Here is a 26,535-nt window from a genome sequence, read left to right as displayed (position 1 = left end):
AGACTGAATTATTTTCTCAGACCCATCATCTGTGAGTATCTCCAGTGTGAGAGGCTATGAGCATTTAATGCTACATCAAGCTTGATTTTACAAAATTAGCTTCAATTGATGTGGCCTGGTGATGTGAAAAAGATGCTTGCAGCAATGTGACCACCAACATGATCTCTTATCTGGTATCTGGTGCTCTTAAATCTCATAAAGCCAACAAGGCAAGTTCTCTCAATCTGGTGAGACTTTGAGTATGATCCTAGAAGCTGTCCGTGTGTCTTCACTTATCTAAGTATTGAGTGGTTTTTCACCAAAAGAAAGACAGATCATGAAGAATTTGTTACAGCAACAATACACACAATAGCTAGAATCTGAATTAGTGGAGGAGCTACTTGCATTGAAAACACAGATCCACTCTGCAACAAGGTTTCAATGGTGACACCATACACGCACACACAGAATATCCTAAAAAATTATACATGCTTTAAAGAAGGCTATGCAAATACATTTATATTTAAATGCATTAAATGTTATAGTAATGATTTAATTACAGTCAAATTCCATCTTAATTTATAATTTTAAGTAAAGTATTCATGCTGTTTCTGAATAGCAATACAATCCTTGTATTGTTGAAGATCAGAGATGTGAATCTCACTAAACATTTCTCTTGTAATTTCATAATATTTCTCTCCTATTGGACTCTTTAATGCTGTTAAATGTGTGTACATTAGGAAGGGAAATTTCATTCCCAGGATTACAAGATGTTGAGGGTGGAAAGTGGGGGTGGAGAGCCAATGTAATATAGTGGTTTAAGTGCTGGACTAGGATCCTGGAGGCCAGGATTCAAACCCTCACTTGGGTACAGAAATCCACTGGGTTACCTTAGGTAAGTTACACTTTTGCCGCCTTGTAGGAAGACAAAAAGCAAAAACCCCTCAGAACAAATCTTGCCAAGAAAACCCCATAATAGGTTTGCCTTAGGCTTGCCATGAATCAGAAACTACCCAAAGGCACCTAACAACACAGAGAGAAAGGAAGGAGAAAGACAGAAAGAGAGAGTGCTAAAGCCATTCTTAAAGTCATTATGGAAATAAAAATATTTTATTTTAATATTTACCAAGAGGAGTACACATCTGCAAGCATGCAGCTTATACCATACTTTCTACATGTATTGACTACTTGAAAAGCAGATCTTCCCATCTTCACAGTAACATAGAAGAAGCATTGAAATCTAAGAGTGTTAAGTATGAAGCCTCCAGTGGCACAGTGGGTTAAACCGATGAGCTGCTGAACTTGCTGACCGAAAGATTGGTGGTTTGAATCTGGGGAGCGAAATGAGCTCCCACTATTAGCCCCAGCTTCCGCCAACCTAGCAGTTTGAAAACATGCAAATGTGAGTAGATCAATAGGTACAGTTTCTGCGGGAAGGTAACAGCGCTCCATGCAGTCATGCCGGTCACATGACTTAGGAGGTGTCTAGCCGGCTCTTTGGCTTGGAAATGGAGTCGAGCACCAACCGCCAGAATCGGACACGACTAGACCTAATGTCAGGGGAAACCTTTACTTAAGTACCAAACAGACTATGAATTAATTATCTAATGATAAAGATTGATTTAAATTGCCATTCTTCCACTGCCATGGAGAAAATGTTTATTGTTCATTCTCATATACTACATGAACATACTAAAGTTATATTAGTCACTGAAGGCATACTGGGCTAAACTGAAGATTTGTATAGGCTGAAATTCAGAGCAGCCCTTCCATGGATAGAACAGATGATTCCAGTTATAGAAAAACTGAACCCCAGTTGAGTCTCCATTTCATAGAAGAGGGAAGGGAAGCAGATTTCAACTATTTTTGCTTCCTCTTCACTTTCTTTCATCTCCTATGCTGCTCCTCTGGATCAGAATTTTATAAAGCACAGAGGAAAACAGGGAACACACCCACCTCCCTATATGACTACAAGACTACATTAATGGACATTCTTTATGACATTTCTGAACCTGACTCACTGATATCATAAACACGTAACTACATATAAAACCATAACAGTTCCTATTGTGATCAGTTTGTTGTTCTTACAGCCTTATATCACGGGGCAAATTAAGTGCCCTAGGATGTTTCTGCCCCAATTCACCCATGAAGCCCCATTCTGCCCATCATACAACATAGAGGACTTCTGGTGGGGCTCCATGAGTGAACTGGGGTGGCAACGTGGTGGGAGGCTTTCGCAGCCAACAAAAGCAGTCCCATGTTCTATAAGGAACAACAGGGTGTTCCTGGCACCAGCCACACGGTGACACTTTCCCATGTGGGATGGGGAAGTATCAACTGCCAGCCAGGGTGCCAGGATTGCCCCGCTGCCACCACAATGCTGCCCTGATCCACCATGGAGACTAGCGAATCACAACACTGGTAAGGCTGTGTGTGATGAGGTCCTTAGTTATAGTTCTATTTCTATTTCTAACAATGTCTATCATGAATGTCATTATGTTATCATGCAAGAAACAATCATTTCACTTAACCTAAGAAAAATATTAAGATACTAAGTGTTTTCCCCACCTACTGTACTCTAAACTATAAGCGTACCAGCCTTCAGTCAGACCACAAAGCTATTCACCTATGAAACTCCCACTTCCAGAAGAAACCTGGCTGTATCTTGACACTTTTATATAGGCATTTTCAACAATGGATTGACTCAAAACTAAGATTATTTTCTAGAGCCAGGCATAACAAAACAGATTTGTTACTCTAAGCAGACTGGAGCAATGGATATGAGAAACATTGGAGATGTAAATAAGTGTGTGTGAGAGACAAAACAAACACAAAAACTTCCCAATGCTTTTCTTGGTCTGAATTCTCGAACAGTTTTTCTTGATTATAATTTTTCCTTATTTTTAGGTTTATATGATCAAGCTCACCTTTATATTGCAGGCCTGTTCCATAAGTCTTCTAGCATTCTCTTCAGCTCTGTATCTCTTGGGTAGCTGTACCCTAAAAAACTTCAAAGCTCCTTCAAAATCAGCTTGTAGAAGGTCCTCCTTGGATGTCTGCAAAGAACCATAACACAGAACTAGTGTTAAATACTTAGACAATAGCATTAGCTGTTATATCCCAGGTTTTTTATTTATTGAGTATTTATTTGTTGAAATTATTTCTAGACATCATAAAATATAACTAACTGGTTTACAATATAAAACCAATGCAATGGAAACAAAACTTAAAGAAAATATCAAGAGTTCTGTGAAATCAATATAAAAGTCAGTACCTGGACACATCTTGACTTCCTGTGATCATAAATGCCCATCACATCTCTGATCTAACCCAACAATACATAGCATTCACTGAAACATTGAGACAGATTTTCTTCTTTTTTTCGCTCTCATAAAAGCAGTGATAAAATGCTAAAATAGAGCATTTTGATGTAGTGATTAACAACTGCTGGAGTAAAGGTGCTCAAGCCTGGTATCTAATCAAAGATTATAGAAAAGGAATACGTCCCAAGCTCCAGAAATTTCCTCTTTCTCTTCTCTCAAATTAATTCGTAAAGTAAACTGCAGATGGGGTGATAGGGAGAAAAATACCCATTGTTTGCATTTTATGAATGGTTCCATTAGAAAATGCATACCCATATAATAGGACCTTTTATAAAATTGTACAGCTGATGGGCTGTAAGCCCCATCAGCCCAAGACATGGTCAGGCTGGAGCTCCCATCATCTCAACCTGCCAGAATTTTAAGTTGGATCATGAAGGATATGTGTAGCAGGTTTGATCCAAATCCATTGTGGGTTGGTTTCAGGAGCTTCTTTGGATGTGGCAAGACTATAACTTCCAACATCTCTATCTGTCTCCCACCCCCACAAGTGTTTTTTATTGGCTTGTGAAGTGTATTGTGTACCGTTTAATCCAGATCCATCACACCATGTAGGAGCCTTTGTGTTACAAACAAACACATAAAGTTACACACATACTTTCATCTTTATATATGGTATGTAGTGTTTTGATAGATATGGTGGCTGAAAAAATGACTACCCCAATGGGTCAAAAATATCACAAGCTATACGGTACTGTAGAAAGCAGTAAGTATTCCTTTAGGTGATCTGTTTTCCGAGAATGTCAGCAAAAATATAGCTAGGTATCATCCCCTGCTCTCAGGATTCAGACAGTGAAGAGAAAGAGCAGGTGGAAGTGCCCACTGCTGAGTCTGAAAGTTGCAGCTCCCAGCATCCATGAAACAAAGGCACAGAAGTACCAATCTTAATGGAACACAGGCAAACAGGGAAGGCCTCAGAAGATCCCAATACCTTTATAAAAATGCTTGGCTATTAGGAAACAGCAATGGGATGATGCTGGGCTATACATTTAGCAGCTGTAGTTTATTACTGATAACTGATTTGCATGAAGCTAACAACTTGCTTTGTACCTCTGGCTCATGTTCTCTGCCCTGTTTCCCCTAAAATGAGACATCCCCAGAAAATAAAACCTAGTAGAGGTTTTGCTGAAATGCTAAATATAAGGCCTCCCCCGAAAGTAAGACCTAGCAAAATTTTTGTTTGGAAGCATGCTCGCTGAAAGAGAACACCAGAGCATGCAGGATCAGTAAATGTACGTACCGCAGAGTGTAGGACATTGAATTAATGGTAGTAACAAGAAATTCTTGATAGGATTCACAGTTTGTCTGGTTATGCTGGTTTGTGATGACAACTAATGTACAGTATATAATAAATGTTCATTTTTTGTTCAACAATTAATGTGAATTCTTCTTCATGGAAAAATAAGACATCCCCTGAAAATAAGACCTAGAGCATCTTTGGGAGCAAAAATTAATATAAGTCACTGTCTTATTTTCGGGGAAACACGGTATGTGACTTGTCCATGGTTTTGTCATAGTTTATTCTCTTAGATTGTCCCAGATGGACTTCTTGATCGATCACCTTTGTGAGGACCTTAGACTGCCTTACTTTGCTAAAGCTCTCTTTCCTTGCTCTGCCGGTAACTTTTGGGTTGAACATTCAGATTACCGATTTATATTTTTCCGAAAAGTCTTGCTCTGCCTTTCAGAACAGGACAATAGGATCATTTGGTAAAGGTACATATGGGAACTCAGAAGTAAAATTAATCAGTATCTTTCACAATGGGGTAACACAATAGCAGCCACTACCATTGCAAGGGACATTAAAAATTACATCTCTCACTGTACCTCTTAATTCCTAAATATATATCACACACACACATACATACACCTGTATGCTTATGGTAAGATCAAATTAAGGTGCTCAAGTTGAAGAAGGATGTAGTCCCATCTTCAGTGTATTGGGGCTAATGTTATTTTGGTGCTTCAATTTTATTTGGAGTTGGGAGACATATTTGCAGATGACACCCAATTATTCAGAATGGTGAAATTGACATTCAAAAGACAAAAGTAAACCAACAAGGGGAAAACAACACAAAAGTGGGCAAAATCTCTAGATTCACCTATTTTCTGGTGACTTCCAAATTGAATGCAATTATTTCGCAAAACCTGTGTGATAGTGGGAAGCACACTGTTAAGAAATGTCAAGTCTAATAAATCTTGTGGGGTAGATTAATTGCAACAGCAAATAATATACATACTCATCAAAGAGTTAAAGTACTGTTTGTCTTGGAAGCCAAAACAAAAGAAATTTCCCAAGACAAAGATTCCAAAAGTAAATATTTGAACTGCCTGGAGTGCAGCCCTCACCTTCTAGAGGATTTAGTTGTAACTCAGCAACAACAAGATAAAAAACAACTGAAGAAAGAAAATGTACTCCACTGCCACCTGGTGTGCAGACACAACAAATTAATTGTGCTGTCAAAGGCTTTCATGGCTGGAATCACTGGGTTGCTGTGAGTTTTCCAGGCTGTATGACCATGTTCCAGAAGAATTCTCTCAAATTCAATTGGATTAATCCAAATTTTAGGTGAATTGAGATTGCAGAGAAAATAATTAGCAGCAGAAATCAAAGAAATACCTATCTCTTTGCCAAATCTGACTGGGGACCCAATTCGGACAAACCAGAACTTGGTGAAATCAGAATTCAGAATCCAGAAGCAGGCAGCAAAGTTGGAGAAAACCCTTCTGGAAGCTTTAAATAAAGGCTTCAACAAGGAGATTGGCAAGATTTCTCAACAGATCTGGCCTGAGATGAAACAGAAAAATGCAGAGAACTGCAGTGGCTAACTTTGCAAAATGGCAAATTTGTGACTGGGATATTCTGAAGAATTACTATTGTGGAAACACTGATATACACCAAAAGGGAAGTAAATAAGAGGAGAACATTCTGGATGGACTGTTTCCCAATACAGATTTATCTGGAAGATTAAAATTAGAATTTTTGATAATATCCAACAAAGATTTGTGAACTAACTGAAATGGACAGAATGATTAGGCTGACGGAGAAGGATTTTTAAAAATCTTAATAGAGATTTGGGATTTAATGAGTGATATGTTCCAACAATTTGGGGGGGGGTCATTATTTGTGGGATTTGTGATCTTGTAGTATGCTATTAAATGTAGAAGTGAGACTATACAATATTTCTTAAAGGAAGTGGACTAGTTAGAATTAAGAAACCAGGAGACAGAGAGTGAGTAGACTAGTTTTTGTCAGTTAGGTTTGTGTTCGTATCTACGCTAAGTGCATATGTCTCCTTGTTGGTATATTTTATTTTTTTGTGTTTATATGTTTTTGTTTTGCCATGGTAATTTTTTTCTAGGGCTTTTTAAATATATAACTTTATAATGTGTTTGCTCACTTTATTATAGTTATATTATAGGTTTTCTTTTCTATCAATAAACATTAGTAACAAAAAAGAAACGGTGAAAAAGACAAAACCAATTGATAGTAACTACTAGGGAAAGACTAGAGGTCCATTTACACAATAAAAATAATGCACTTTGACACCACTTTAAATGGCATGGGTCGATGCTATGGAATCATGGAACTTGTAGTTTTACAAGGCATTTAGTCTTCTCAGCCAAATAGTTCTGGTGCCTCACCAAAATACAACTGCTAGGATCCCATAGTATTCAACTAGGGCAGCCAAAGTGATGTCAAACTGCATTATTTCTACAGTGTAGATGCAGCCTAAGAAAAATAAATGCATATATTATATACCTTGATGCTGTTACTATATGTAGGATACAGAACATAAAGCTCTGATTGCCACATCTCAAATGGGCTATAGCACAACTGGGAAGATATAGAAAGGGGAGCAAAAATGCTAAGGACTGTAAGTTTCTTCCCTATGCAAAAAAAGATAAGTGGGTTGAGGAGTATGAATGTAAAAAGAAGGAAGCATTAAAGCAAATGTGGAATATAACAAATGCTTACAAAATTATGAGTGGTGCCTAAAGTGTTGATCACTTACTACTCTAACTTTTCCAGAAATACAGTGGCTCTGGATTGTCATTCCCTATCTATAGAATACCCTGTTCAGACAGCGAAGAGGAAGAGCAGATGAAAATGCCAGTGGCTGAACCTAATTTTTCTGTCTCTGTGCATTTTGCCCTCAGATCTAACATCATTAATCTTCTGATCAGCCAAACAGACTCCTTGATGTCAAACTGTTTTGGCTACATCTCTGCTCTGCTCTGTTCGTGCTCCTTCTACTCTCTGATAACTTATTTTACTTAAACTCTGAGGAAGAGGGGAATACTGGCATTGAGTTTCTAATTGTTGACTATCCGGAGAAACAATTATGGTTGCAGTTCAGACTTGGACAGAACGCACATCAACAATATGATGGGATGTAATCTTAGCTTTTTGGAGGCATCCCTGGTTCCGGAGGGCAGCCCTATGTCTAAGACTAGCTCTCAAGGCATTTTCAGTACATTCTACTGGGAGTATAATATTTAATAAACTATCAAGAGACTAAAATTATTGGCTTCTCTAATTGGTCTACTGAACATAGATTGCAGATTAATGCTATGATATGCTATGATACAGAACAGGCTATACAAATACTTAGGCTTAACATTCCAGTCATCTGAGTCATGAAGAGCTGAGATTCTGTATTTTATTGAGAATCTATGACAGGGGTCCCCAAACTTTTTAAACAGGGGCCAGTTCACGGTCCCTCAGACCGTTGGAGGGCCGGACTATAGTTTTTTAAAAAACTATGAACAAATTCCCATGCATGCTGCACATATCTTGTTTTGAAGTAAAAAAACAAAATGGGAACAAATACAGCCTCAGTGTTAATAATAATCATAATCATATTAAAAATAATAAAGAGGGTTGGCAGAGATGCCTTGGGCCATTTAGTCCAACCCCCTTCTACCTTTGTGCACCAAAATCACAAGCAAAGCACCCCTGACAGATGGCTACCCAGCCTCAATGTTAATAACAATAATAATAATAATCACACTGTCCTAAATGCTTGGGAAGTGTTCGACTTGAGATTTTGTGATACGAAATCCAGCATATATATCTTGTTTGCTGTGTTATACAGTGTCCTTCTGTCAATAATAATAATAAATAAAGAGGGTTGGAAGAGACCATTAGTCCAACCCCCTTCTGCCTTTGTGCACCAAAAGCACTAGCAAAGCACCCCTTAATAATTAATAATTAATTCAATAATAATTAAAATACCATTATAAATAAGCAAAGCTCTGGAAGGCGCGCACCAGGTGAGGGAGGAGGTGGCAAAGGCATGGCCTTTCCTCCCTCATGCTGCACACGCCTTCCTCGGTGGAGGAGGGGGGAGCCGCCACTGTGGGGGCCGGATAAATGGCTTCAATGGGCCACATGTGGCCCCCGGGCCTTAGTTTGGGGACCCCTGATCTAAGATGTGATAATGTTATTCTTAGTGAGGTTTTTTGTGAAATGTGGTTCATGTACGTACTCCACATAAAGCGCAAACCAAAATATTACATTCACTCCTCTATTTACCAAGACTTTCATTCCCTAAAAGAAATACAGTAGAGTCTCACTTATCCAACATAAACGGGCCGGCAGAACATTGGATAAGCAAATATGTTGGATAATAAGGAGAGATTAAGGAGAAGCCTATTGAACATCAAATTAGCTTATGATTTTACAAATTAAGCACCAAAACATCATGTTATACAACAAATTTGACAGAAAAAGTAGTTCGATACGCAGTAATGCTACGTAGTAATTACTGTATTTACGAGTTTAGCACCAAAATATCACGATGTATTGAAAACATTGACTAGAAAAATGCGTTGGATAATCCAGAATGTTGGATAAGCAAGTGTTGGATAAGTGAGACTCTACTGTAGTATCATCTAAATTGTCAAGAAATTTCTTTAGTGTCTCACACTACATTTCCAATACCTTACATAGAATGGAAGCTGGGATTCATGTCTGGTTCCATATAATTAACTATTGACTCAAGCTACATGTCAACCTGCTTGGACTAACACACTTGAGCTTATTGGATAATGTCGCCTCCAATTGGGTGAGAGATGTTGAGAAAAAAATAGTGATTTCAGTTTCCCTCATCACGCTTGGGATTATTCAGTAATATTAAGATCATATTACAAACTACAGTGGCTGGTCTATGACCATAATAAAGTTATAATATCACAAGCAGACTACTAAATAATAGGGCCTCTAGTCAAATTGGAAAAATCTATTCAAAATGGTTGGGCAATAACAGATAAGAAAGCAGATTTTTTTTTCCTGCATAAAGATATTCATAGAATTGATTAGTAGTGTTCCGGTTAATCAACTTCCGGTTATCTGACCTATCGTATTATCCGACGTGCTTTCCAGAGGGAGGAGACTCTTCCCTTCGGCAAGCACCCGCACTTTGGAGAAGCCCGGGCCGTGTTGCTAGGCAGCAGCGTGACCCAGGCTTCTCTAAACCGGGTGCTTGCAGAAGGAAAGAGTCTCCTTCTTTCCGCAAGTGCCCGGCACTTTGGAGAAGCCCGGGCCATGTTGCTAGGCAGCAGCGCAGCCAATTCTTCTCTAAACCTGGTGCTTACCAAAGGGAGGAAGCTCTTCCTTTCCGCAAGCACCCAGCTTACTGGGAGGGATAATGGGGCTTTCCCATTATCCAACAGTTCCAGTTATCCGACATTTGGCCTGCCCATTTATCTTGGAAAACCGGAACTCTACTGTACAAGATAAGGTGTATTAGTAAATTTGAGAAAAATGAACTGTTACAGAAGCTAAATGAAATCACATAATTACCTTTAATATATCTAAATATGAGAGGTTGGGAGCAAAAAGCAGCCAGAAAAGCTGTCCCTTCATGCTCCCTAGTTAGCTTCCATAAACACCAGGCTGACAACTCTCAGAAAATGAACACTGAACCAGACAAAGGTTATGTCATGACTCCAGAGCGCAGGAAAGACCCGGATATAGCCTCAAAGTCTGAAGGACAACCACTGTGAAATGAAAGAATAACTCAAACTCAAGATTCCAGAGATTTCCAGGCTCAAGATCCTCCAAGAGATCCTCCAAGCTTGAGACCCATGAGTTGAGAACAACACTGATAGTCTTGTTAGTACACATACTTCCACAATCCATGCAGCAAATACAGAGATATCAGCAATATGCCAAGTACAAGAGAGAGAATGACAAGACCCAGGCCAAAGAATGGAGGGGTCCTGCAGATCTTCAAAAGGAACAATCTTCAGCTAAATCTTAAAACTTGTTAGAACAAGTTGCCCACTTGGAGCTCTCCTGAGTGCTGTAACTTCTAGCCTGCCTTGCACACCATAAGATCCTGCCTCAGGCCTGAGCACAACACATCAATCTGAAATAAACTGTATCCCTTCATAAGGATTATGAAGGTTCTTTTATCAAATTTGCAATGTTGTCATATTGTACTAAGTACAAAAATATTACCAACTTCTACATTTCTGATGTAAATTAAACAGTTAATCTGTTAAGGGAGCACTGCTGAAATAAACAAGAAAATGTCACACACACCACATAGGTGATATTTGGCTTGTTAAATGTACATTTAACATACATTTTTATAAGAAATTAAAGTTAATGAAATGTTCCTCCTTTCAACCAGCATTTATTTGGTGAACAAAGCTAGTAACTGAACAGATTCTTAGATATTTTCTGGAGCTAATGTCAGTTGGTCAGGACTGACATTTTTTCACATTTCCATTGAAATAATTAGATAACGCTTAGTCCGCCTTTTAAGTAAGTTGAAGCTAGAATACCTGTGATGCTATGAATTACAAAGTAGAGATACACTAAAAAGAGTTTTAAGGATAAGTTTGGTTTAGTTCAACCTGTTCAATCAGTCTTTATACAGGAGAACTCTATACTCATCAAACCAGAGGCTATACAGAAATATAAGAACATCTTTTAACAAATTCACATAAGAGACTTCATGTTATTTGCTTCCTTCCAGCCCTATAGTTAAACACAGAAACATTCAATCTGCATTATTATTGCATAACACCACCAAAGAAACTGTATTTTTTACCTTAGTATGCAGACAGGGTATTATTTTTTCATTTTATCAAAATTCACAATATTGAGTTGTTACATTGGAATGCATTTGCAATTTGCATTTAATTTTATCTATCAAATTTTGATATGCTATATAAAAATAAAAATTTACAGAGGCAAGAACATCTTTGGCTAACAGAGGAGTGGCATCATGGGGTTCAGAAGAGAATTTGAGCCAGTATTCCCTGCCTGATATCTAGAAGAAAAACAGCCAGACGTAATTGCTTCCTAAATGTACTGTCTAAAATAAGAAAATCCTTGAGCAACCACATACAATGGACTCTTGGAGACACAGTAGAAGAAAGGTGATTTATTTGCTACACATTCATTTCTAGAAAAAAATAATCTCACCGCAAGAAGCCGAGGTACAAATAGGCGATGGCCCATCCCTAGAAGTTCCAGCACTCGACAGGCATACTCATTCACAAGCTTGCTTCTCTCATCATGTATATCCTGAGACTTCTTGATGGGTGGTGCAAGCTTTGGAGCTGGGGTTGGGCAAGGCACCCCTTCTTCCATCAGCAAAAAACAGCAAGTATCCAGAATGAGAAGCTCTGCCCCTTAAGCCAATTTTGCACTGTGGCGTTATGGAAACCAGATGCAGGTCTCCTAAATGCCCACAGATTTATTACCTAAACCAGGGACTACCATGGATGGTCTCAAAAAAAAAAGAAAACATCTTTCCTGAGAAGTACAGAAGAAGCTGGTATTCCGAAGACGGCTGTAAACACATGCCAAAGACACAGATTTAAAAATGCATGAAAACATGAAAAAATGGCAGAGATGATGCAGAGAAAAAGGCTGCGATGGCCCAGCTTGCCCGTGATCATACGTAAGAGCAGGCAGAAATGGCAGTAAGAGCAAAAAGCCCAGGCCAGTTGTAAAACAGCAAAGAGAAAAAGGATGAGCTCATTGCAATCCCTGATTCGTGACAAGCATGCCTAGGCTGCTGCTGCCGCCTCTTGCTGTGAATCAGTAATGAAGCAAGAGAAAAAGCGGGAGAGGCGGGGTAGGTGAATGAGCATGCAGAGGCTGTCTCGGAGGGGAATGCTGTAATAAGAAGCCAATCGTGAGCTCTTGGATAGATGAGCTCTCTCACCAAATCCACCTTCCATCTACATTAGGCTGACAGCTATCCAAAGCCTACAGACATTATATGGTCTCAGCGTCTTTTGCCCACAGGAAGTCAGGTTGACAGCCAACCAAAATACTGGCCTTAATTCATATCTGCTTTCGAATCAAATTTCGATCCTGTTTAGCCATGCAGAAATTGGGTGGATAGATAAGCGGGAAGACCATTGGTCCCACCTAGATTTTGCATGGATGAAAACAGATGGAAGAACAAAACAGCTGAGGGCTAATGAGACACAATAAGCTGAAATAGCACTGGCTGCAATGGTACTGTCAGAACAGCATTTATAGTTTCTAAGGCAAGATACTTAAAAGCTGTTGAATGAGGGGACAAATAGCAAGGACTGAAAAGAACTGTTCTAGATAAGCATGCTGAACCAAACATGCAGTACTTCCTGTAATATGTGATGCTGCTAATTACAGAGATCACAAAAAAAGAGTGGGGGAAACAAGACACACACACATACCCTGTTTCCCCCAAAATAAGACCTATCCCAGCATTTCTGAGGATGATCAAAATATAATCCTTATTTCTAAAAAAAACAAAACTCTAGATATAGTTCATTTTAAAAGACAATTTGGAAAAATAAGACTGTCCCTGAAAACAAGCCCTAATGCATCTTTTCATAGAATCATAGAATCATAGAATTATAGAATAGTAGAGTTGGAAGAGACCTCATGGGCCATCCAGTCCAACCCCCTGCCAAGAAACAGGAAATCGCATTCAAAGCACCCCTGACAGATGGCCATCCAGCCTCTGCTTAAAAGCCTCCAAGGAAGGAGCCTCCACCACAGCCCGGGGGAGAGAGTTCCACTGTCGAACAGCCCTCACAGTGAGGAAGTTCTTCCTGATGTTCAGGTGGAATCTCCTTTCCTGTAGTTTGAAGCCATTGTTCCGTGTCCTAGTCTGCAGGGCAGCAAAAACCAAGCTTGCTCCCTCCTCCCTATGACTTCCCTTCACGTATTTGTACATGGCTATCATGTCTCCGCTCAGCCTTCTCTTCTGCAGGCTAAACATGCCAAGCTCTTTAAGCCGCTCCTCATAGGGCTTGTTCTCCAGACCCTTAATCATTTTAGTTGCCCTCCTCTGGACGCTTTCCAGCTTGTCAACATCTCCCTTCAACTGTGGTGCCCAGAATTGGACGCAGTATTCCAGGTGTGGTCTGACCAAGGCAGAATAGAGGGGGAGCAGGACTTCCCTGGATCTAGACGCTATTCCCCTATTGATGCAGGCCAGAATCCCGTTGGCTTTTTTAGCTGCTGCATCACATTGTTGGCTCATGTTTAACTTGTTGTCCACGAGGACTCCAAGGTCTTTTTCGCACACACTGCTGTCAAGCCAGGCGTCCCCCATTCTGTATCTTTGATTTCCATTTTTTCTGCCAAAATGAAGTATCTTGCATTTGTCCCTGTTGAACTTCATTTTGTTAGTTTTGGCCCATCTCTCTAGTCTGTCAAGATCGTTTTGAATTCTGCTCCTGTCTTCTGGAGTGTTAGCTATCCCAGTTTTGTGTCGTCTGCAAACTTGATGATCGTGCCTTCTAACCCTTCGTCTAAGTCGTTAATAAAGATGTTGAACAGAACCGGGCCCAGGACGGAGCCCTGCGGCACTCCACTTGTCACTTCTTTCCATGATGAAGATGACGCATTGGTGAGCACCCTTTGGGTTCGTTCGCTTAGCCAATTGCAGATCCACCTAACCGTAGTTTTGTCTAGCCCACATTTTACTAGTTTATTTGCCAGAAGGTCGTGGGGGACTTACTGAAATCCAGGTAGGCTACATCCACAGCATTCCCTGTATCGACCCAACTCGTAACTCTATCGAAAAAAGAGATCAGATTAGTCTGGCATGACTTGTTTTTGGTAAATCCGTGTTGACTATTAGCAATGACCGCATTTGTTTCTAAGTGTTCGCAGACCACTTCCTTGATGATCTTTTCCAGAATCTTGCCTGGTATCGATGTGAGGCTGACCGGACGGTAATTGTTTGGGTCGTTCTTTTTTCCCTTCTTGAAGATAGGGACCACATTCGCCCTCCTCCAATCTGCTGGGACTTCTCCCGTTCTCCAAGAACTCTCGAAGATAATTGCTAGTGGTTCTGAAATAACTTCCGCTAATTCCTTCAACACTCTTGGATGTAGCTGATCTGGCCCTGGGGACTTGAATTCGTTTAGAGAGGCCAGATGTTCCTGGACAGCTTGTTTCCCTATTTGGGGTTGGATTTCCCCCAATCCTTCGTCCATTCCATGTTGCTGAGGTTGAAGATGGCTTTCTTTTTGTGAGAAGACCGAGGCAAAGAAGGCATTGAGCAGTTCTGCCTTTTCCCTATCCCCTGTCGCCATCACCCCATCTTCTCCTTGCAGAGGCCCTATCGCCTCCTTTTTCTTCCTTTTTCTACCAACGTAAGCAAAAAAGCCTTTTTTGTTGTTTTTTATGTCCCTGGCAAGCCTGAGCTCATTTTGTGCTTTAGCCTTGCGAACCTTTTCCCTACAGGTGTTGGCTATACGTTTGAATTCTTCTTTGGTGATTTCTCCCCTTTTCCACTTCTTGTGCATGTCACTTTTGAGCTTTAGTTCAGTTAGAAGTTCTTTGGACATCTATTCTGGCTTCTTTGCACTTGTCTTATTTTTCTTCTTTGTTGGCACTGTTTGCATTTGCGCCTTGAGTATTTCACTTTTGAAAAACTCCCATCCATCCTTAACTCCCTTGTTTTTTAATATTGGCGTCCATGGAATGCCGCTCAGTAATTCCTTCATTTTTTGGAAGTCAGCTCTCTCTTTGGAGCAAAAATTAATATAAGACCCCGTCTTATTTGTGGGGGAAACAGGGTATATATGTCTAATTTGCATATATGATTCCATGTGGGGTATTTAACACTTGTTTCTATAATATTCCCTTTCTCTCTATAGTTAACCAACATTCAAGACATGAAAAAAATCAGTATTTTTAAAGAGAGGAATTACATTGCCCCTTTCCATGGGACTTGGGTGGATGGCCCCCATTAATCCTTTCCCACTCCATCTTAAAATTACTAGCTGCAATTTTGTTGGGCTTTGTTTCCAGAAAACCATAGAACTCCTTGAAACTTCTAGCTGGTCATTTCCACTTTGGGAGTAAAAGGTCCATCAGGGCTTCAAATGTATTTAGGAGACTTATCAAAATGATTTAAAAAATGCAGAGCAATCATCTAAAAAACTGTAGGCTTTCAGGGAAGGTATGAACTATTTTTGGTTCACTCGAGTCATTTGCCATCTCATTTATAACAAACATATAATTTCCATAGAAATGTCCAGGATCTACAGATATCAGCAAAATCTTATCCCGCCATATTGTTATATCTATATGGTAATTATGTAATTATTTTATTTATATCCCACTTTTCTCCTGGAATGGGAGCCAAGGAAGCTCACATCAAGATAAGGTGCATCCATACTGTAGAATTGATGCAGTTTGATACCATTTAAACTGTTCAATGCCATAGTTCAGTGCTTTGGAATCATGGGAGTTGTAATTACAAGGTTATTAACCTTCTCTGTCAAAGAATGCTGGTGCCTTCCTAAATTATAAATCCCAGCTGCAGGGGTTTCACAATTGCAGCTAGGCAATACGAATGAAATAAAAAACGTTTTAATGTTTCCATTTGGGTAATTTTCTCAATGAAATCTTATTAGTTCTGCGGCAAAGTGAAATAATAATAATAATCATCACCATCATCATAATCTATATCATATCTCCCAAGCTAATTCACTGATTGCTACGAAATTTGGACACAACGTAGCAGTCGAACTGACAAGTGTTTTAAGATATTCACATACTTACTATCACAAACCTGTCACACCTTAGACAAGTAAAACCATGCCCCTTAGCAATGTCCAATCAGTCTCCTCCCTTAGCAAACTTTGTAGCAGACAGCTCCTCCCCTTAGCAACAGTGCTAGCAACGGCCAAGCAGCCTCCTCCCTTTAGCAACCAGCATGGGCGGGGCCGCAAAGGATGACTAGGCCCACCTGCTCACCATTCAATTTGGCTTGGCAGGTTACGCGAAGCTGAGGCTCTGTGGCCTAGCCAAAGAAAGGAGGGATACTGAGAGTGAAAATCCTTTTCGTGGGCCACAGCAAGTGAGCTAGAGATGCCACTACTTATTATATTATTATAATTATATTACATTATTGTATTTTATTATTATAGTTATTATATTATCATATAATATATAACTGTATTATAGTATAATTGTATCATTTTTATTATTATAGTATTATTGTATTATAATATATTACACTATGTAACACTATGATTTTTGCTCCTTTGGTTTATCAGTGTCATTATTTCCTAGGGTTCTATCATAAAAACATGGAAAAAGGTTTATTAAGCTGCAAAAACTTTTGTTGTTGAAGGACATTCTACAGCACATTATATTATTATATTATAATTATATTTTATTGTATTTTTTTCCATGTCAGGAGCAACTTGAGAAACTGCAAGTCGCTTCTGGTATGAGAGAATTGGCCGTCTGCAAGGATGTTGTCCAGGGGACACCCAGATGTTTTACCATCCTGTAAGAGGCTTCTCTTTATATCTCTATGGAAGATCCAGGGTGGAAGAAAGAACTCTTTTCTGCTTGAGGCATGTGTGAATGTTGCAATTGGCCACCTTGATTAACCATGAATAACCTTGCAGCTTCAAAGCCTGGCTTCTTTCTGCCTGGGGGAATCCTTTGTTGGGAGGTGCTAGCTGACCCTGATTGATTCATGTCTGGAATTACTCTGTTTTCTGAGTGGTATTCTTTATTTACTGTCCAGATTATTTTGAATTTTTAATACTGGTAGCCAGATTTTCAATAATAGGGGGGAGGAGGCACTGGGGTCTCTCCCTATGAGGGGCCTATGGTCTCTCCCAGTAGGAAAATAACAGGGGGCATGGCCAACAAGGAAGCCATGCCCCTTGTCATTCTCCCCAAGGGGATGGCAGCGAAAGAAAGAGATCTATATTCATCCATCCATCCATCCATGTTTACACACAAGAGGTAATCTTTAGAATTCTATGGTTTACATCAGGACATGGATTGCTTATCACACGGACACTAATATGTTCTGTGTTCCAGAGTCACCAAACCAAACTATCTCCATATCTGCACAAACAATGAAACCACCACAAATACTGCCTACCCACAAACATTGTGAAATCACATATATCTGAAACCCACTCTTTCTCTATCCTTTCTTTTCCAATGAACCAGATTGGGCCACAGAAACGCGTGGCCAGGTACAGCTAATCATCATCATCATCATCATCATCATCATCATCATCATCATCACAACCTTCAAAGGTATTGGAAAATGAGCACGCAAAGATACTGTGGGACTTTCGTATCCAGACTGACAAAGTTTTGGAACACAACACACCAGACCTCACAGTTGTGGAAAAGAAAAAAGTTTGGATTATTGATGTCGTCATACCAGGTGACAGTCGAATTGATGGAAAAAAAAAACAGGAAAAACTCAGCCATTATCAGGACTTCAAAATGGAACTGCAAAGGCTCTGGCATAAACCAGTACAGGTGGTCCCGGTGGTAATCGGCACACTGGGTGCCGTGCCAAAAGATCTCAGCTGGCATTTGGAAACAATAAACATTGACAAAATTACGATCTCTCAACAGCAAAAGGCCACCTTACTGGGATCTGCGCGCATCATCCGAAAATACATCACATAGTCCTAAACGCTTGGGAAGTGTGATTTTGTGATATGAAATCCAGCATATATATCTCGTTTGCTGTGTCATACTATGTCTTTGTGTCAATAATAAATAAATAAGAGCACAATACAGCCATCCTGAGTGAAGCAGTCCTGTTGATACAGAAGGTAAGAGCCCTTATAACATCCAAACAATTGAGCTTTTTTCCAGATTGGATGTAGAATTCGGGAAAAATGCAAGAAAAATGCTTCCTCCCAATTTGATGTCACCTGCAAATTTGATCAGCATGCCTTCTATTCTGTCATCCAAGTAATTGATAAAGATGTTGAATAGCACTGGTCCCAGGACAGAATCCTGGGGCACCCCACTGGTCACTTCTCTGTAGGATGAAGGGGAGCCATTGGTCAACATCCTTTGAGTTCGGGCCAGTCAAGCAGTTCCCAATACACCTAACAGTAGCATCATCTAGCCCACATTTTACTAGCTTCTTTGTGGAGAATGTCTTAAAGAACATTTGTCAAGGGCCTGATTGAAATCAAAATAAGGTTTGTATGAATCATAAATGAATTTTGTGATGAGAATTAGGTCCTATCTCCAAGATATTTCATTGTACAGTAGAACCCCGGTTAACTGAGCTCCAGTTAACCGAGGTTCTGTATTATCCGAGGCCCTGCCATGGGCGCCCTCTCCTTCTCGTGAGCGAAGGGATCTCGTGAGAAGGAGAGGGAAAAGCAAGCATCTCGGAAGCAGCCTGCAATCGTGGCCTGCTTCCCTTGGCCAGGGTGCCTGCTGAAGGGAGAAGTTTCCTCCCTTCAGCCGGCGCTTGGGCCTTTAGAGAAGCATCAGCACGCCTCGCACTTCCCTGGGTCCAAGCGCCTGCCAGAGGGAGGAAACTTCTTTCTTCGGCAGGCACTTGGACCTTTAGAGAAACGCGAAGCATATAACTAGGCAGCGGCACACCTCGCGTTTCCCTGGGTCCAAGCACCTACCAGAAGGAGGAAACTTCTCCCTTCAGCCAGCGCTTGGGTCTTTAGAGAAGCGTGAAGCGTGTCGCTAGGCAGCGGCATGCCTCGTGCTTCCCTGGGTCCAAGCGCCTGCCAGAAGGAGGAAACTTCTCCCTTCGGCCGGCGTTTGGGCCTTTAGAGAAGCATGAAGCGTGTCGCTAGGCAGCAGCCCATCTTGCAATTCCTTGGGTCCAAGCACCTGCCGGAGGGAGAAGTTTCCTCCCTCCGCTAGGTGCTTGGGCCTACAGATCGGGTTATCTGACAAATCCGGGTAACCGAGATTCGGTCCGCCCGTTTAAATCGGATAACCGGGGTTCTACTGTATATGTAAAGCATATGCAAATAAAGATATTCCAAAATAAAATCCAAAACACTTCTGGTCCCAAACATCTCAGATAAGGGATGTTCAATCTGTACTAATACATGCATTTCTTCACCACTGACACCAATATAACACACACAAATTGATTTAGTCAAAATAGCACAATATTCCTAGTAGCAGTCACCTGGACTCAACTGCCTAAATTCCCCATTGTCATCATCCAGAAAAAACAACAACATTGTCTGCCGTGTTTATCTGGTCTGATCTGACCAGGGTGGTCCATGCCTTAGTTACCTCTAGACTGGACTATTGCAATGCGCTCTACGTGGGGCTGCCTTTGAAGACGGCCCGGAAATTACAACTAGTACAGCGTTCGGCAGCCAGGCTTCTAACCGGAGCGAATTACAGGGCGCGCTCAACGCCTCTGTTTAAGGAGCTCCACTGGCTGCCATTTACTTTCCGGGCCCAATTCAAGGTGCAGGTTATCACCTACAAAGCCCTAAACGGTTTGGGACCCACCTACCTTAGAGACCGCATCTCCCTCTATGAACCCACACGTTCTCTTCGCTCGTCGGGGGAGGCCCTTCTCTTGCTCCCACCACCCTCTCAATCACGGTTGGTGGGGACGAGAGAGAGGGCCTTCTCCGTCGTGGCCCCCCAGCTTTGGAACTCTCTACCTAGAGAGATCAGGCAGGCCCCTACCCTCCTCTCCTTCCGGAAGAGCTTAAAAACCTGGCTGTTTCAAAAGGCCTTCGATGTTTAGTTGTTGCTGGATTGATCTATCTGTCCATTCCATAATAGTCCCATTATTGTCTTGCCATTTTATACCACACTTTATTGTCCAACTGTGAAATTTCCTTTTCCCATTTTGTATCACTCTGCATTTCGCCTGGGATCTACGAATTAGTCTCCTGTTTTTAACACTGTATCCTGCTTGTTGATTTTAATGATTGTTTTTATTGATATTGATGTTTTTTACTGGGATAATTGTTTTATTGCTTTGTTACTGTTTTGTTTGTTTTATTGGGCCTGGCCCCATGTAAGCCGCCCCGAGTCCCTTCAGGGAGATGGGGCGGGGTATAAAAATAAAGTTATTATTATTATTATTATTATTATTATTATTATTATTATTATTATTATTATTATTATTATTATTATACAATGGGCAGCCAAAACCAAGAAATAAGCACAGAGTTACTATGCATTCTGCCTCCCCAACAGATAACATTACCTCTACTGTAAGACGCCAGAGAGACAGAATGAACAACACTCTATTGCTTTCAAAGGAGCAAAAAACTATTTTCAAACCCATTGACATGACAAAATACTTTTAGCATTTTAAAGTTAATCATGTTTCCATGTATCTATAATAATTCTAAAAGAAAAAAATTATTGGTTCTGGATTACCCGCATACCCATTTTCACATGGCATAGGCATAAGGCCCATTTTGAGTGCCTCAGATATCCCGAAGGACTGCAAGTGCACAGCCAACATTTTGGTCCACCAGAAGCTATATTACATCAAGGAGATTTGGGGTCTTATTCTTGTTTAAGGGGAGGACAGGCATTTTTTCGAAAGAGAATCGACCGGAGACTGCAGGAACGAGGGGGAGTCACCACAGACGAAGCCAAGGAAGGAGCCCGTGTTTACAGATGTTCGTGTGTCGGCTACGAGGAGGTGTTTCACTTGCAACAAACCAGGGCATCTAGCCAGGGATTGCCAAGGAAAGAATCAACAGACCAGAAGACGCCATACCAGGGGCTTCAACAGGGGAAGAGGCCATAGAGGTGAATGTACCAACTTCTCTGGGCCTAGAGTAATGATGGCAGCAAACGAAGATGTGGATAGTGGCCAGAGTAACAAGTGGGTGCTTGATTCAGGTGCAACTCACCATATTACCAACAATCTCTCTTATCTGAGGGACGTGCAGTCAACAGAGGGAGCGACGGTCACATTGGCTGATGGGTCATTTAAGCTGTTCTTTCAATTTGGTACTTGTTATATTCCATGTCTAAAAGTGTACTGGGAAAGAGTTCTGTATGTACCCCAAATGAAATCTAACCTGCTGAGTGTAGCCACCTTGACCGACCACCAGTATAAAGTAACTTTCAGAGGAATCTACTGTTATGTCCATGATAGAGAAGGAAAATTAATGGGTAAAGGAGTTTTTTTTTTCTCGTGTCAGGAGCAACCGGAGTAAAGGAGTGAAACAAAACAAAATGTATGAAATGTTCGACAAAGTGAATAGCATTGATGATGAAAATGTTGAAATCATGTGTGTAGGAGGTCAGATACAACATGATCGTTGTTTACACTTGTTCCACCATGTCACGGGTCATGCAAACATGGAGATTCTGAAGAAGACTATTGATCTGTGTCCTGAGTATAAAATGGAGTCATGTTCTTATGACCTAGATTGTGCCATATGTAAAGAAGTGAAAAAGGTACCTATGAAGTTTTACAAAAGGTCAAAGATAAAAGCAACTAATTTGTTTGAAAAGGCACATGTTCACATTGAAGGGCCTTATGAGGAAAGTGCTGGTGGGTCTAAATACATGATGTTGTTTGTAGAAAGACTGAGCAGGTTTCGATATGTATATTTCTTCAAGGATGTATCTGAAGCAACTGGAAAATTGTCTAATTGGCTGAGTTTGGTTGAAAATGTATATGGAAAGAAATTGGATACACTAATAATTAACAAAGGTGAGAAGTTTGTAGTAATGAGTTCAAGAAACTATTGAGATCTAAAAACATTGACTGTGTCGAAATTGGGCAATTTAAAGGCGAGAAAGGGATTGCAGAGAAGAGAGTGCAAGTCCTGAGTGAAATGAAAACATGTATGTCCAAAGATAGCCATATTTCCAACAATTATTGGCCTGAAGTACTACATACTTGCAATTACCTAACAAACAGGTTATGGGATGAGTGTGTACAAGATATTCCATTTCGGAAAGTGTACAATTATGTTCCAAATTACAAATTCCTAAGAATATTTGCCCATGTTCCAGGACCTTGGGCAAGGTCCTGGAACATGTGGTTGCCTCGCAGCTCCAGGGATTCTTGGTTGACACTGATTTTCTGGATCTGGCGCAGTCTGGCTTCAGGCCGGGGCATGGTACCGAGACAGCCTTGGTCGCCTTAGTTGATGATCTTCGCCGGGAACTGGACAGGGGGAGTGTGTCCCTGCTGGTTATGCTGGACCTCTCAGCGGCCTTCGATACCGTCGATCACGGTATCCTTCTGGGACGCCTCGCGGGAATGGGACTTGGAGGTACTGTTCTGCAGTGGCTCCACTCATTCCTGGAAGGTCGGTCCCAGATGGTGTCATTGGGGGAAGCCTGCTCGGCCCCACAACCATTGACTTGTGGGGTCCCGCAGGGCTCTGTATTGTCTCCCATGGTGTTTAACATCTACATGAAGCCGCTGGGAGAGATCATCCGGAGTTTCGGGGTGAGGTGTCATCTGTACGCAGATGATGTCCAGCTCTGTCACTCCTGTCACTAAGGAGGCTGTTCAGGTCCTGAACCAGTGATTGGTCGCTGTGTCAGACTGGATGAGGGCCAACAAATTGAAATTGAATCCAGACAAGACAGAGGTCCTCCTGGTCAGTCGGAAGGCCGAACAGGGTATAGGGTTACAGCCTGTGCTGGATGGGGTCACACTCCCCCTGAAGGCGCAGGTGCGCAGTCTGGGGGTGAGCCTAGACTCATCGTTGAGCCTGGAGCCCCAGGTCTCAGCGGTGGCTAGGGGAGCCTTCACACAGTTAAAACTTGTGCGCCAGCTGCGACGGTACTTTGGGAAGCCGGACTCTCGTTACATCCCGTTTAGACTACTGCAACGCACTCTACGTGAGGCTGTCTTTGAAGACTGTTTGGAAGCTTCAATTAGTCCAACAGGAGGCTGCCAGGTTAATAACTGGAGAGGCCTTCAGGGAGCGTACTACTCCTCTGTTACGCCAGCTCCACTGGCTGCCGATTAGCTACCGAGCACAATTCAAGGTGCTGGCTTTAACCTATAAAGCTCTAAACGGTTCTGGCCCAGCTTATCTGTCTGAACGTGTCTCCCGCTACGATCCACCTCGAAGCTTAAGATCATCAGATGAGGCCCTGCTCACGGTCCCGTCAGCCTCAAAGGTGCGGCTGGTGGGGACGAGAGACAGGGCTTTTTCAGTAGTGGCTCCCCGCCTATGGAACACCCTCACCACTGAAGTCAGGCAGGCTCCCTCCTTCCTATCCTTCCGTAGGAAGGTTAATACTTGGTTATGGGGCCAGGCTTTTGAATAATAATTGGCAGCGTTAATTATTATCATGTACGCTGAAAATCGACAGACCCAGTTTTTTTTTTAACTGAACACGCCTACCTGTATTTTATAATATGTTTTATGAATACTGATGTAAGTTAATAATTTTTAACTGATTTATATTGCACTGTATAGTTTTTATATATGCGTTTTATTGTAAGCCGCCCTGAGTCCCCTGTTGGGTGAGAAGGGCAGGATATAAATATTGTAATAAATAAAATAATAAATAAATAATAAAAAGCTAATGTGCTGATTTCAGCAAAAGAAGGAACCCAAAAGAAGCAAAGACATAGGGAAATGACGATCATTGGATACAACAAAATATCTTACAAGTTCTTAGATACACCCAAGACAGTTAAGCTATCTAGAATTGCTTATTTTGAAAGACCTAAAGATTGGAAAGAAATTCACTCTAATACAGAACAATTGCACGGTTTCCAGAAAGCTAGAGACATTGTTTTGAGTGGGGAGAGGAGAGAGACATCTAGTGATGAAAGTGAGAAACAGCATTTAGTTAAATCTGAGACTGTAACACCTAAGAAAATTACATCAGAAAAGAACACATTGAGTATGCCTAAGAAACATGAGTTTGAGTACACAGAAGAAGGCAAATAATAGGACACTGAAAAGTAATGTAACACCTAAGCAAGTAAAACAGGAGGTAAGAGAAGATGTACATTCAAGACATGTAAGTGTAGGAAAGAAAATAATAATAAAATGTGCTCTTGTACCTTATCGGTCTAATCCAAAGAAGTTCCACAAATCCCCTATTGGAAATGACTACACTGATAATGGTGAATACGAAATCTGTGAAATGGAATTGTGTTATTAATAAAGTGTAGCAGCCAGATCTTGAAGGAATGTGTGGAGATGTGGGGGTTGTTTTTATTAATTAATTATATTATATATATAACTATATCCGCTGCCACCAGTTATTAAAGATGTTTTTATTTAAAAGCTGCCACCAAATTATAGAGGTTTTATAATGCTGCCACCAAATTACAAAAGGGATCATCAATTCTCGCCACCACTATAGGAATACGTAGCCACTAACTACTTAGAGAGGAGACTTTTATTTTTCTTCTTTCTTCTTGTTTATTCTTGATGTGTGTGTGTATGACACAGACTGAGATGTTTGAGAGAACAACAACAAGTTTATTCAGGCACAAGCTTAATGGTTACAATAACTTCTCTTCTTGTTTGAGGCACATTACTGAACAGTTGCAAAACTATATTGAGGTGTTCCAAACTTGCTAAAAGGTCACTTCTTTCTCCACTGCCTAAACCTGCAGTCACCCTGTGAATTACAAACACAGCCTATCTGTTCCTTATCTGGAAACAGACTACCTTAAAATAAGTCACCAAACTTATTTTAAAATTGACTCAAAAATCAAACATTTGAGCCACCCTGATCCCTCAACCAGAATGAGTCTCCCGGTACCTCATATGGGCACCGACTCTAAAAACTAACCTTCCCTATGGTTCTCTGACCACAGACTGACTGAGTTTCCCTCCAAATTCTGCTCTCTCTTCAGCTAACCCAGTTGGCTCGCCCCCTTCTCTATGGTAACCAACTCATGGTGCAGAATAACTGAAATATTAACCCTTTTTAAAACATAGTTAAACATGGCATCTGTAAATAAAAAATCACACTTCGTTACAGAATGTATCTACAGAAGAGATTTGTGTTTATGTATAATAGTTTGTAAAGTCATGAGATGTTCCCTGCATATATGGAGTGTTGTAAGAGACAACTGTACAAAGACCGAATATGATTGCCTAGTTTAAAGAACAATGTTATAAGACATTCAAAATGAAAACAATTGAATGTAATGAATGTACAATAAGTTGATCCATATGTGTTTAGGTGATGTATATATTTAAGAGGACGGAAAATTACATTTAAAGAGGGGGAAATTGTCAATGTGAGATTTGTGTAATGAAAGTGTTTAAATGTAATTTGTGCCATGCTTGTATTGCAGTCAGATTGCATCATCCAGAGAGTGTAATAGTGTGTAAAGAGTTAATCACTCATGAGCTATGATGACCTTGGTGTGTGGCTGGAACTAGGGAGGATCCAGACACAAGAGTATGTGCATATCTATTGCATCAGTTCAGTCTGTCTTGCGTTCGAATCGAGTTTGAGATCTGTTGGAGAACAGATCAGTCCTGTGCTTGTTTGTCGTCTGCAAGAGTCTGTTTACTGCTTCATTCAGTAAAGTTTGTATATTGCTTTTACTGACGTCTCGAAGTGTCGCTTCATTCTGCGCTCCATTGCTTTTCATACTACTACTGCTGCGCTACAATACTCTGACACAAGCTGTACTCAGAACAAGAGGCTCCAAAAGAACAAAATGCAGAGGAACGGAATGCATTCCTCTCGGCAATGGGGTCTGGCAAGTCCGTATTTTATCACCCTTTCTGATTATTTGTATGCTGGATATTCTTATGTAAAGCAGGATTCAATTTGGAGTCAGGAATCATAAAAATTAGAGGGAATAACATTCATAAGGTATTTGGATGACACCAAACTACTAACAGGAAAAAAAAACCCTAAGGCTCAAACTGATTACTGAAGAAAGTAAAGAAAGAAAGTGCAAGTTAAAAATTTGCAAACAAAATAATGCTAATT

The 26,535-nt window shown here is 40.7% G+C and overlaps 1 protein-coding gene across 6 annotated transcripts in view; it reads right to left on the bottom strand.

Annotated features, from left to right (window-relative positions):
- The window catches only part of rabgap1l (RAB GTPase activating protein 1 like), a 186,531-nt gene that overhangs the window by 50,170 nt on the left and 109,826 nt on the right, over positions 1–26,535 (bottom strand). For 4 of the 6 annotated variants that reach the window (XM_062979417.1, XM_008108932.3, XM_062979419.1 and 1 more), the window contains one exon: positions 2,910–3,038. In XM_062979417.1, the coding sequence (XP_062835487.1) occupies positions 2,910–3,038 (129 nt within the window). Of the gene's footprint in view, positions 1–2,909; positions 3,039–3,256; positions 3,434–11,805; positions 12,442–26,535 lie in introns of those variants that run through there. The other 2 variants (XM_008108934.3, XM_062979418.1) reach the window with 2 other exon arrangements.

This window comes from Anolis carolinensis, chromosome 4 (assembly GCF_035594765.1).
Source record: "Anolis carolinensis isolate JA03-04 chromosome 4, rAnoCar3.1.pri, whole genome shotgun sequence".
Classification (NCBI taxonomy): Eukaryota; Metazoa; Chordata; class Lepidosauria; order Squamata; family Dactyloidae; genus Anolis; species Anolis carolinensis.
This window is presented reverse-complemented; position numbering and strand designations above follow the sequence as displayed.